This window comes from Pocillopora verrucosa, chromosome 8 (genome assembly GCF_036669915.1).
Source record: "Pocillopora verrucosa isolate sample1 chromosome 8, ASM3666991v2, whole genome shotgun sequence".
In the NCBI taxonomy this organism is placed as follows: Eukaryota; Metazoa; Cnidaria; class Anthozoa; order Scleractinia; family Pocilloporidae; genus Pocillopora; species Pocillopora verrucosa.
In genome coordinates this window covers 8835799-8848642 of record NC_089319.1, presented here as the reverse complement: position 1 = coordinate 8848642, position 12844 = coordinate 8835799, and the positions used below count along the sequence as shown (strand labels likewise).

General features: G+C 41.0%; 1 protein-coding gene across 1 annotated transcript; it reads left to right on the top strand.

Annotated features, from left to right (window-relative positions):
- The first annotated feature begins 7765 nt into the window (after positions 1-7765).
- On the top strand, positions 7766-9300 carry LOC131779024 (DELTA-thalatoxin-Avl2a-like). Its single transcript, XM_059095542.2, has one exon. The coding sequence runs from the start codon at positions 7766-7768 to the stop codon at positions 9158-9160; it is 1395 nt and encodes a 464-aa protein (XP_058951525.2). The 3' UTR covers positions 9161-9300.
- Positions 9301-12844: the final 3544 nt, after the last annotated feature.

Sequence of the window (12844 nt, the reverse complement as noted above, 5' to 3'; positions counted from 1 at the left end):
GTACAGTTTCGGTCATTTTTGTTGTCGGGTAAAACAGGGAAAACGTTTATCTGAATTTCTCCAAAAGTACACCAATTCCGGAACTAAAACTATCCACCTAGCTGGTTATAATATTCTAGTTTCTACATATGTAAAAATCTCTGCGGGCCTGCCTCTACTTTTTATAGGGGCAATTCGCGAAAAAAGCTCAAAACCAGATATTGCATAATTTGGCGATGTTTACATCTAATGTTCTCAACAAATGGAACGTGCGAGGATTTGAAAGAATGTTATCTTGTGAGCAATATCCCGAAGAGAAATCTGGCCTCTTTTAAAGAAATTGATTAACCTTCATGGAGGACAACTCCGCGTAACTACAAACATATAACTCAAATCGTGTGCATATCATCCAAATTCCGAGTGCTGCACCTTCTTTCATAGGAATTTGAGCGATCCGAAATCCTCTGAAGGTACACTGTTATACTTGTATGTCATTGGAAACATGTTGAAGTCGGCTGATCTACACGAAACTATCCTCATACCGGTCATTTGTCATAAACATGTACGTTATCACGATGGCGTGACGCTGTATTTCTCTAGTTAGATGTTATACCAACACTAGGAGAACTCGGAAAGGCTATCGACAGCTTAACTTGCACCAAAGCTCCTGGGAATGATGGCATCCCCCAGACCTGATCAGGCACTGCAAGACCAACCTTTTGCAGCCTCTACACGACACCCTTTCCCAGTGTTCGAGTGAAGGTGGTGTTCCATTCACAAGACACGAGAGATGCCAAGATCGTTACCCTGAACAAAAAGAAAGGCGATAAGAGCGACTGCAACAACTTCAGAGGCATCTCCCTCTTGAGCATCATGGGCAAGCTGTATGCCAGAGTCCTGTTAGTACATCCTCAAGAGCTGGTGGAACGCGTCTACCCGGAGTCCCAATATGGCTTTCGAGCAGAACGTTCTACGGAGGACATGATTTTGTCCTTTCGCCAACTATAGTAGAAGTGCAAGGAAAAGCAAACACCCCTCTACATTGCCTTCATACATCTGATCGAGGCCTTTGATCTGGTGAGCCGGAATAGGCTCTTGAACATCCTTTTAAAGATCGGATGTCCCCGAAGCTTCACAGCATGATCAGATCTCTTCATGATGGTATGAAGGCAACCATCTAATCATAAGCGGCGTGAAGCAAGGCTGCGTTCTTGCTCCAACTCTCTTCAGCATCCCCTTCTCCCTCTTCTGAAACATACCTTTAGGAATTCAACCGAAGGTGTAAACATGCACGGAAGATCAGACGGCAGACTATACAATATCACAAGACTCGAGAGCGAACACCAAGGTGTGTGAGACCATCATCAGAGACATGCTCTTTGCCGATGACGCAGCAGTCACCTCACGCACTGAACAAGATCTACAGTGTCTGATGGACATATTCTCTCAGGCCTGCAAAGACTTTAGACTAACCATCAGCCTGAAGAAGACCAAGGTGCTAGGCCAAGACGTGAATACACCACCTGTCATCACCATCGACAACTAAAAACTTGAAGTGGTACACCAGTTCACCTACCCTGGTTCTATCATCAGCGACAACCTGTCCGTAGATGCTGAAATCACCTAGGACAACTGATCACTCACGTCTGGGGAACCCCAAGCTGACCACTCCAGTTAAGATAGTAGTGTATAACGCATGCATAATCAGCACCCTCCTGTAAGGAAGTGAAACCTGGACAACCTATGCCAAGCAAGAGCAGAAGGTGAACCGTTTCCACAAGCAATGTCTTTGCCGCATCCTTGGCACCAGATGGAGGGACAAAGTGCTCAATGCTCGGGTTCTTGCCCGTGCCAGCCTCCCCACAATGTACACGCTGCTCAGACAACGTAAACTGCGCTGGCTTGGCCATGTGCGCCGTATGGAAGACGATTAGATTTCCAAGGATATCCTCTATCGTCAGCTTGCTTCGGGCAAAAGACCGCAAGGTCGCCCCAGCTGAGATATAAATAAGTCTGCAAGCGCCACATCAAAGCTCTAGACATCAATACATAGATCTGGGAGGACACTGTGGCAAACCTCAGCAGCTGGCGCTGCTTGTCCAAGATACTGCTGAAGACAGGTGAGGAGAAGATCCCGAGCCCGGGAGAAAGAGGAGAGCCAGGCGGAAGGCCCAGAGACACCGACACCCCCCCCCCCCTCCCCCTCCCCCTCCCCCCCACGACGAACTACATCTCTGTTCTAGTAGCAACACCACGATCTCCCACGGGACACTTTTAGGACAAAACAAAAGCGCTTAAGGTCCCAAAAAAACCGATCCTTATTTGTTTTGGAATATTTCTTGTGTTGAAATTGGCTCGTATATATGATAAGCTAAATAAATACAAAAAAAAAGAGATTTTGTGTCACAGGCACTTTGATTTTGGTAATTGTCCAAGGCAAAATTATTTAAAATTGAAAACATTCAAAAAGGCTAAATTTTGCCTAAAAGTATTATAATTTCATTGACGGCGAATATTCTTCAGCAGGGCTGGTTTCATTGCTTTAGCGTCGTGGTACAAAATTAAAATTTTATTTGGCTGATTCGTGCATTTTACTGAACACTGAAATGGCTTCCTACGAAATAGTACAACAGCGTGCGTTTTTGACTTTCGTATTAAAAGGAAATTTTGCCATATTTATAATAAACATTATCTGAGTGGCAAATCGTTACTTATAACATAATAACAAAGGAAAAGGTCTTTATAACTTTATATAATTAAACTACCACAGGAATAGGTAAACAATGCAATAGTTTAACAAGAATAACTGGTGAAGCATAAACATCGTAAATTTCTTTATACAGGTAAAACAGTATCAGCAGTACCTGTGAATATTATGTGATGAAATTGGGTTGTAAAACGCCATCATATCGAAAAGAAACTCGCCGATGTCATAGCTGCATCACAAAGTTCATTTAGAAATTAATTATTCCTGGAAAAATTTTTTTGTTCAGTCAACTGAAGAACTAAAAGCAACCGATGAAAATAGAAATGTTCCAAAAAACATGTCTTATTGTTTTCTATTTGACATCGCTGAACGGCGCATTTGCGAGATTTGTACAGTTACGAGCAGTTTTTTCGACAGTACTTATTCTGATTAAGTACCATGATTGGGCATCTAAAACCTGTGTAAAGCGCGTAACACGAGCCAGAAACACCCCTTTTACAACGACCAGTTACGACTCGACTCGCGGACGAATCATATAGGGAAATAGGTGACTAATCCAACAAGCAGACGGCATTTCAGAAATGAATCCTGAAAAGAAAAGCAATGTAGTCTGCAGTAATAAAAGTGAACGCAGAACGGACTGAAAGACTCGCTGTATATTACTTCTTTCATTTGTAAACGTTTTTAGTTGTTGTTTGTTTAAGAGGATCATATTCTGCTTCCTAGTTGAAAGATATAAATTCTTAATTATGTTGTGTATTTATACTTCACAAATTGTTCGCAATGTTATATACTACCTAGCTTGATCTTTCTTATTTCAGTTTTTAATTTTTTTTCCTAATGGTACAGATTCATGTGCCAAAATAGCGTTTTTGGTAAGAGCAATTTCCTGCCCGCATTACCTCTGTCCAAAAGGCCGCTTATCAACAATGTTCACTTTCCTCTAGTCAAGGTGGCCGTTATAGAAAGGTTAGACTGTACTTGAATTATTAACAGAATGTTAAGTGGACCGTTTTATAGAAGAGGTTCTCATTTTACGGTCAAGTTGCATCAAATTAAAATACGGCTTCCTGCCCAAATCATCCCATTTAGATTTTCCCAATCTGTCGAATTCTTGATAAGTAAAATTAGTGGAACTTAACGCTTTCTGGTGAGATCCATTACGTCGCAATTTCCGCCAGTCAAGTATGCCTTTGTCAGAGACAATTAATACCACATTTTAAACACCTTCAAGACTGAAAAGAGCACAAATCAGGGGATTACCAGCAAAACTCATTCATAGAGGACCACGAGCTGATGGAGTTTTGTTTTCACCATCGCACCTTTTATTCATTCCAAGGGACCTCCAGCAAGTAAAATTTACACGCGCTTTATTTGATCTGCTTCCCTGGTGGCGACTCTGTTAAACGGTTAATTATTCAAGCGGTGAAACCAAAACATAAATTTACACTTAAACTACAGCACATCAAGACAGAGAGAGAAAAATTAACTTATCGAATACCAGGTACATTTATTGCTGTGTTACTTTAGCTGCACTGGATGGGACTTCAACGGTGATTTCCGAATGAACTTATGCTTTCACGAGTGAAACAAAACTAACTGAGAAAACTGCTGCAAACGCTTAATTTTTTAACTTTAAACAATAGCTCAAATAAATTATGCAAAATTGAAAATTAAAACAATGTAAAAGAAAGACAAAAGATATCTTAAAGTCATGTGCTAACAAAGTGGTGTTTCGAGCTTACACACAATTTACACCCGTAGTGTTACACACTTCACGTCGTGAAATAAAAAGCTCCGTTGAACTAACCTACACAGAAACGTTTTCCGAAAAGCATTATTTCCGTTCATCTGAGACAAAGACGAAGTCTAACTCTTAGGCACAAGTAGAAGTTTTTGCGTCACTTTTTCCAAGAGTTGGCTCTTTATCGCTCAGTTTAAGCAACAATTTTAGAAAAACAACAACAACAACAAAAAACATTAAGAACTAACGAGAGTATCCTATAAGACCGTGCCTGGTGGTAGTAATCTTGGTGGTTTTGAAACACTGGCAGGTTAGAGAACAGGCAGCCTGAATATATGTTTATTCAGCCATTACGGATTGGAAATAGATTATTAGTTCAGTTCAAGGTGAACGCGGTAGCGTATTGGTTAATACGCCGTTTGAGGGGTCTGGGTTCGAGACCCGGCTTGGTCTTGGGCAACACACTTAGTTTTTACAATGCCTCTCCTCACACAGGAGTATAAATGGATACAGGCGAATTGTCAGGGAAGCCTGATAAGAATTAATCCTTGAATTTAGCATTCAGATGGACTGGTATCTCATTCAAAGGGGGGAAGTGGTAACACTCTTAGTCGCTTAAGGCTATTGAAATGGAGATAAGCTTCATCTGGATGGGCAACTTAGCACGAGTTCAGACCAAGACAACTGTGAAAGGGAAAGAGGGTAGGTAACTTTTAATCTTAACAAGCTACCTGCCAAAAGATTACATGACAGAAGTGTCACGGTTGTCCGATCTAACCCTAATGGCGGTGTTGGTAGTTCTTTCATGAATTTCTAGAATAACCAGCCAATATTCGTTTCATATACTTGTTTTTTTTTTTTTGTTGTTCTTCTAACATCGGAGATCAAAACGACTGGTTCTCTTGAGTTGCGTCGCTGCTAGCGACTTAAACTCCTTTATGTCACATTTCTTTTTTTGTTTTTGGATTTTGCAATTGTGTGAAACTCTCGACGTAGGCGGACTACCAGCAAAACTCATTCATGGAGGACCATGTACTGCCTACACAAAAATGTTCCTATGAGATATGACTCCTAAATTAAGCAGCAGTATAATCTGTAAAAGCCAAACGCAACTCGCCACTTCGACACATCGATATTGTGTAGAGGTCAGGAGAAAGAGTGCGTTGGACGAATCGATACCATAAGGTGCGTAGATAGAATAGGTACCAAAGGAAATGCTCTTGAGATCATCTGGGAATTCATCTTTGATCCTGCAATTTAGAACAACTCATGAAGTTAATCTATCAAACACACTTTACAGTTTTCAAGTAATCTCCTCTTTTGAACTTGAAAATATTCGGCAAAAGTACCAAATCTCATTTAGCCACTTATAAACAGGCTACTGGTAAAAACGAACACGACAAGGTGGATTCAAAGGCCTTGATTTTAGTTTCTTCGGTAAAATTATAACATTTTATTCAATTCTTGTTAATAATTTCTTTGTAGGAGACATCAGGGGTATTAGTGGTGTAAATATGCATAAAATTCGGATTTGAAAAGTACATCTCAAATTCAAAAGGCTAATTAGGAAAACATCTTGCCTTACTGAGAGATCTGAGTGGTTCCATTCTAAGTTGCAATACTAGCAATGTTACTACTGATGGATATTCTACTTAAGGGCATATATTACTGAGCGCCGTAACCAAATTGAAGCCCGCAATATGGTTAAAGAAAGTCACTTGGTCGGTTATGGGGTTCAAAAACAACGGATTATTTGAGATTCCAAGGTTGGGTTTCGGAACTGCCTGTCTGTTCAGAGTCAACATACGAAGTGTTCGTTCCAGGTCTCAATGTTGACCGTTTTTAAGGGTGCATCCTCTATAAAGATGATTTTGGTACTTTAAGAACTGACCAGACTGACGTGTTGTGAACAGTTTCGTTTACTATTCAAAAGGCTCTTTGGATGAAATTCACAAACAGGCTTCCTGTTTAAAGATATTTCGAATTCATTTTTATTCAGTTGGAAATTTAACAGCCGGAATTCACACCAGTTAAAAATGGGATGTTTGACTTCAAGCCACTAAATTTGGACCAAATGCGCGATCTTTAAAATAGACAAAAGCAAATATATAATACACGCCACTAAAAAGAACACAACTGATAAACAAACTCGAAAGAGTGCTTCATTTTTACGCTCAAAAATTACTTCAAGTGGTATTTAAAGAAACATGCGTCATTAAATTACCGAATCATTTAAAGCTTGGAGAGAAATGTAGAATCTTACCTCGACGTTCGTCGTAAGCCCCTTAATTTTAGAGACAGTCTAAAAATTTAAACCTTTGAAAAAGCTGTCGTTTTGAAACTACCGGTTCGTCGACAAGAACTTGCGAGACGTTCAAATAGTGCTAAAATACAACTTAACTGACACGTGAGGGTGTGTTTTTGTTTTGGATACCCCTGCGTTAATTCAATTATTGTAAGAATGATGATCATTTAGTCTTTAATGGGGAAGGGCCTTTATTCAACGTACTTCTGTCTGATGAGTCTGCTTCAGTCTTAGCTCAGAGGATTGTTGAACTTTTCGCACAGGTTGAAACTCATTACAAGTCATTCAATACCTGTTTAGAGGACGTCTTTCATGTAACGTAAATTTGACATACCTTTTGAGTTGTATCTTTAACTTGCCACTAATTCCAGGTCACTGCCGAAGGATCCTTGTTACGGGCAAATGATCACCGATATCTCACTATGTGCAATTCATTGATGTCAGTAAACTGCAATTTGACCCCCCTTTCTTGTCATATCTTTCACCTTCAAAAATGATAGAGTTAAGTAACAGTAAGAGTTGAATTGGTTTTAATTCGTATGTCATTCATTCTTTGTGGCTATTATGATGGCATAGTACTTAAGTTCAAGGTTTGCACATGGAAAATGGGGTTTCTTCAATCAGACAAGCAAGCAAATACGTCCAAAAAATACAACAACAAACAACCATTTTTTGAATAGTCTCCAAATTCAGCGTGTAATATGCTTATTCATGTGTAAGAAGAACATCGCTTAGATCCTCCAATGTTGTTCAAAATAGATAACCCAGTTTAAAAGTGTCTCACTAAACAGCAATATCTAGATGAATTAACTGAGTTTCTCAGCTTAAAATATCCAATTAAAATGCTAGCTTATTATTTGTTTCTCATGTCTGGAAAAAAAAGGTTTAACTGGAATTTTGTGTATTCATTAAAACATTTCCTTTATCTCCTCATGTGAAACACGTTAAAACGTTTCGGTCCCGTTCTGTGGCCAATTTCCAAAGTAATTGTGCAACATTTTTCCCCGTAGATTGTACTTCGGAAAGCAGAATGATGCATGTCCCTTTGGTGCTTCTCGTTCTTGGGTTATGTACATTTAAAGAAACATGTGAAGCTACCTGCGCTGAGAATTCTCCGCTGGGAAGAGTGATAGATCTTCGAAAGGTTAACTTATTGGCCGACTTTCAGGAGCAAGAGAACGGGATCTTCGAGGAGCTCTCAACTAAATGTCTCGTGAAGAAAACTTTGAAGTCTTCGAGCAGCCACTTCGAATATTACGCTAACACCAAGGAATTTTATAAGTCACTAGCCACCCAGTCAGGCTTGAGCGCCTCTTTGCAGTCCTCCTACTCGTTGGGTGTTACGGTAGCAGTGGCAACAAAGAGCAAAAGTTCACAGCAAAGTGAAGTGAGTGGCATGTCTTTAATCAAGCAGGCGTTAACAGAAAAGATCCATGTCGATAAAGAATGTCTACTGAGTGACGACATCTCCACCTTGAAAAGAACATTTCTAAATGACCTCGAGGACTTGCCCGTAAACATCAAAAATCCCTGGGAACCAAACTCATGGAGAGAGTATCGTAATTTTCTCAAGAAATACGGTTCTCATGCCATAACTTCTGTGAAGCGCGGATCAAGATTTCAGCAAATGACATTCGCAGAGAGCTCTAAGGCTTACACTGAAAGAGATTTCCAAGTGAAAGCTTGCATTTCGGTGGCAGGACCTACCCAGGTGGGAAAGGTTGGCGTCTCTGCGTGTTCAAACGTAAGCCAAAGTGAGATATCCAAAGCGAGCAGGATGAGCACAAGCGAGAAACGCTTTGTCAAAGGTGGAAAAAGGGAAACAAATAGCAAGCTGGCAAACGGGGCGACGTCGGTTGAATTGCTTGACCAACTCATGAACGAGGCAGATGAATTTCCAGCGTCTGTTCAGCACACCTTCATGGCGATCTGGACCATCCTACAGAGCCGATTTAAACATGGATCTCCTAACAATATCCGAGCCACAAACCTTGAGTACTACTACCTTGGGTTCTTGAATTATGGTTGTCCATACATAAGTAGCTCTGGACTTGCCATCCAAAAATTTGACCATACCAGTAGCTCCAACAAGGAGTATCCAGAATTCGAGTGTACCCTGGCAAAAGAGGGCTGCCACAATAGTGATGACTGCCACTACAGACCCATTTGGTGCTCCTGCCGTGGTCCAACGTGTGTCCATTACAAGAATGTGAAAGAGGGTGCAGGTGACACTAAGTTAACTGCATACCCAAACACATTTGAAGATTGGGCATGGCAAGGTTGTGGTTGGAGACTTGCAGGATCTTGGTGCGAGTGCTATAATAAAAATCGTGGTCAGCGGAAAACTGTGTGGTCCTTACCAAACAGAGATGCTCCTACACACAAAGCATCAACCAAAACCGCTGCAAAAAAGGCAGAAGATTAATGTCTCCAAAGTACACCGCTGGAAAGTAGAAATGAAAAACGAAAGAAACTTTAAGTTTTGACGTACTTAGATAACTTGCGTTGTATTGAGATTTGGCACGCTTAAAGTTAGAGCCATACATATGTCTCATTGTGTTTGAATAAAGGGTAAAATGTGTACATGTCATTTCATTTGATAGCATCCGCGCCCTGTTTGTGTAGAGCCTGTACCGAAAAGCTATTTTCCGGAAAATAGGAGAGAAAGACAAAAATATCTACCCTAAAAATGTAGTATGGATAAGATTGGTGTAAAGAATATTGACTGAAGTCTCATCCAGGATTGCCTAATTCGCTGTTTCGTAAAAGAGGCCGTTAAGACAAAATAGATAAAAATAGAATAATATTTCAAAAGATTTGTCGTCTCCTATGATACGATCGAGCCTAACCAAGGCCCACAATCGATTTTTCTTTTTTTTTACTTCGAAACCTGGAAAATGGCTGAGAGCAATTTCGAAATTGACGTTGCAACCCCTTAAACATGGAGGGAAAAATTAACCATTGCTGATCGGCTTAGACAAAGGACATTTTCTCGCTATTGGACATTATTTCAGGAGTATTTCAACGCTGACTTATACAAAATCACAAGAGTTGTGAAGGATTTTTAGGAGTTTTTACAGTTTTCTACGTTTTCTACCTCATCAACCGCTATATCGGCCCTGCTGATCCATTAGATCAATCAGTGTCGTGGCGAGTGGGGTCCTGCTACTTGAACAACAGCATGTCCTCTACACCACCCTGCACTGGCTTGTGCTCTGAAGAGGACAAACAGGCATCTCTTCACGGAGTCGAAAAAACACGGGAAGTAGCAGTCTATCGGTTATAAGTTACAATGCTCAATTGGCGTAGAGTGAAGTTTTAGGGGTTCCTTCCAACGGTGGAAGAGATCTTCACATCACATTGGACAGCTATCGCCTGCCTCAAGCTGGGCAGCCCCCAGCTAGTGAGGTGCTGTCCCGCTATGGTCTACCTTCCCCTTTAGGTGTATGAGGATTAGTAACGCCGACAAGCAGATCGTAACTTCCTTACCGGACAATAAAACTTTTTTATCACAAAGAAAAATCAACAAGAAAAAAACAGCTCTTAAACTGGGATGTTCGAACGTCCACACCATGACAACCGGACTTGACGGCCTCCTGAAGATCAGTGACGCAAGAAAGACAGCGGTCGTCAACGACGAGCTACTGAGACTAAAGGTAGACACAGCCACTCTACCATAGACAACGGAGTAGCGTTTGTAGTCGGCAACACCTTTCTGAAGATGTTTGAACCAGGGGATAAGGGATCAGAACGCCTGCTGCCTCTCTGCCTCCATACTTTTGTAGGACTAGTAACACTCATCAGCGCCTTTGCCCCAACCTTGACCTCCGCACCTGAGGCAAAAGACCTACCTGAGCGATACCATCAAGAACATCCACAGCAGCAATCACCTTGTCCTCCTTGGCGACTTCAACGGCAGAGTAGGTGTAGACCATGGGTCTTGGTCTTCCTGCTTGGGTTGTTTTGGAGTTGGAAAGATAAACGAGAACGGGCAGCACCGGTTGGAGCTTTGCTCTCATCATGGCCTCTGCCGAACCAACTCCTATTTGCAGATGAAGCCACAACACAGAATGTCATGGTGCCACCCTCGATCTAAGCACTGACACTGGCTCGACATGGTCATTGTTAGACGTACAAAACTAAGCATGTGCTTCTCACCCACTCATACCACAGCGCTGATTGCGACTCCAACCATTCACTAACATGTTGCAAGATCAAACTGCTACCAGAGAAACTTCATTGCTTCAAACATTTAGGGAAGCCACGCACTGACAAAAACAAGATGCAACATTAAGAGAAGCTTGAGGATTCACAAAGTCTCTTGAAGATGATCTGTCTGCAGGCCGCCCATGTAACACCGCTTCTAGGTCATGGAACCACCTGCATGAGGTAATTCAGAAATCAGCTCTTGCTACCTTTGGGAGGAAGACTTCAAAGAATTATGACTGGTTTGAAGCCAAGTCGGAGAAGTTAATTCCTGTTATTGTTACATAGCATGCTTCCCTTACTGAAAACAAGCGCTCACCAATTGAGAAGACCCTCTAAGCAATCAGATCAGCCAGGAGCAAATTACAGCAGAGAGCAAGAAGATGGGCCAATGAGTACTGGCAGGAGCCCAGTAACGATATCCAGACTGCAGCAGAAACAGGCAACATCAGGGGCATATATGAGGGCATCAAGAAAACTCTTGGACCAACCTTGAACAAAAAAGCATCCCTGAAAACCAGCAGCGGAGAAGTGATCACCGACAAAGTTGAGCAGATGGAGAGATGGGTGGAACACTACTTAGAGCTCTACTCCAGAGAGAAGGTTGTTTTCACCTCAGCAATGGACGCCTCTGCCCATCATGGAGGAGTTAGAAGCTATACCAACACTGCAAGAAATCGGCAAGGCTATTAACAGCTTAACCTATAGCAAAGCCCCTGGGAATGATGGCATCCTCCAGACCTGATCAAGCACTGCAAGACCACCATTTTGTAGTCTTTACATGACACCGTTTGTCAAATGTTGGAGTGACGGTGGTGTTCCACAAGATACGAGAGATGCCAGAATCGTCACCCAGTGCAAAAACAAAGGCGACAAGAGCAACTGCAACAGCTACAGAGGCATCTCCCTCTTAAGCATCGTGGGCAAACTGTATGCCAGAGTCCTGTTAAGTGCGTCTTCAACAGCTAGCGGAATGCGTCTACCCAGAGTCCTAAAGTGGCTTTCGAGCAGAACATTCTACAGTGGAGATACCGATGATCCTCTCCCTTCGCCAAATGCAGCAGAAGTGCAGGGAACAGCAGATGTCCCTCTAAATTGTCTTCATAGATCAGGAGGAGAAGGGGAGGGTTTGGAGAGTTTTAGAAAGTTTTATGCCAAACCCAGAAATTTTGTCCTACAGCAGCGTTCGAAAAGTAGCACAATTCAAAACCGAGTTCAAAACATTCGAAAATGTTTACATAAGGTGAATTATGCTTAAATCATTATGTATTGCTTTTATTTTTAATTAGGTGACCTAAAGACCATGTATGAAAAAAAAAATGATCAAGTAAATATAAATACCCATACATACCTTTAAAAATAAATAAATAGATAATTGAAAAAAAATAAAATTTATTAGTTAAATTCTGTAACCCTTAATCCTTAGCTGAACAGAAGGCCGATGTAGGTAGGAGTGATAAAGTTTTATTTTAAACTTAGTTAAACTAGGTGAGCTGCTGCATATCTGTGACCTTCTAATAAGGTACTTGGGATTATTGTATAATACAGAGTTACACCTGATCAAGTTTATGACTAATAAATTAATGATGATTGAACTGAGTTGAGTGTAATTCAGTCTGAAATTATACACGTAATTTGAAATTACAAGTATGATTTCAAACCAAAATTGCACTCCACTCAGTTCAATTACCACTTTATTACATCAAATTTGAAATAGCACAATTCAGTTTCTAATACTTAAGATTTTATAGTCGGTACGAGAGATTATAAACTGATGATCTTTTGGTCTGTATACTGTGCTAAACTTGTGTTTTAGAAAAGCTTTCTCATTGGCTGGGAAAGAGATGCATTTTGAAGAGCAAAAAAATGGTGCGATTCGTGAATAAATGGTATTGATAAGAGC

Coding starts and splice junctions, on each gene's coding strand:
- LOC131779024 (XM_059095542.2), top strand. CDS start 7,766: ATGATGCATGTCCCTTTGGTGCTTCTCGTTCTTGGGTTATGTACATTT.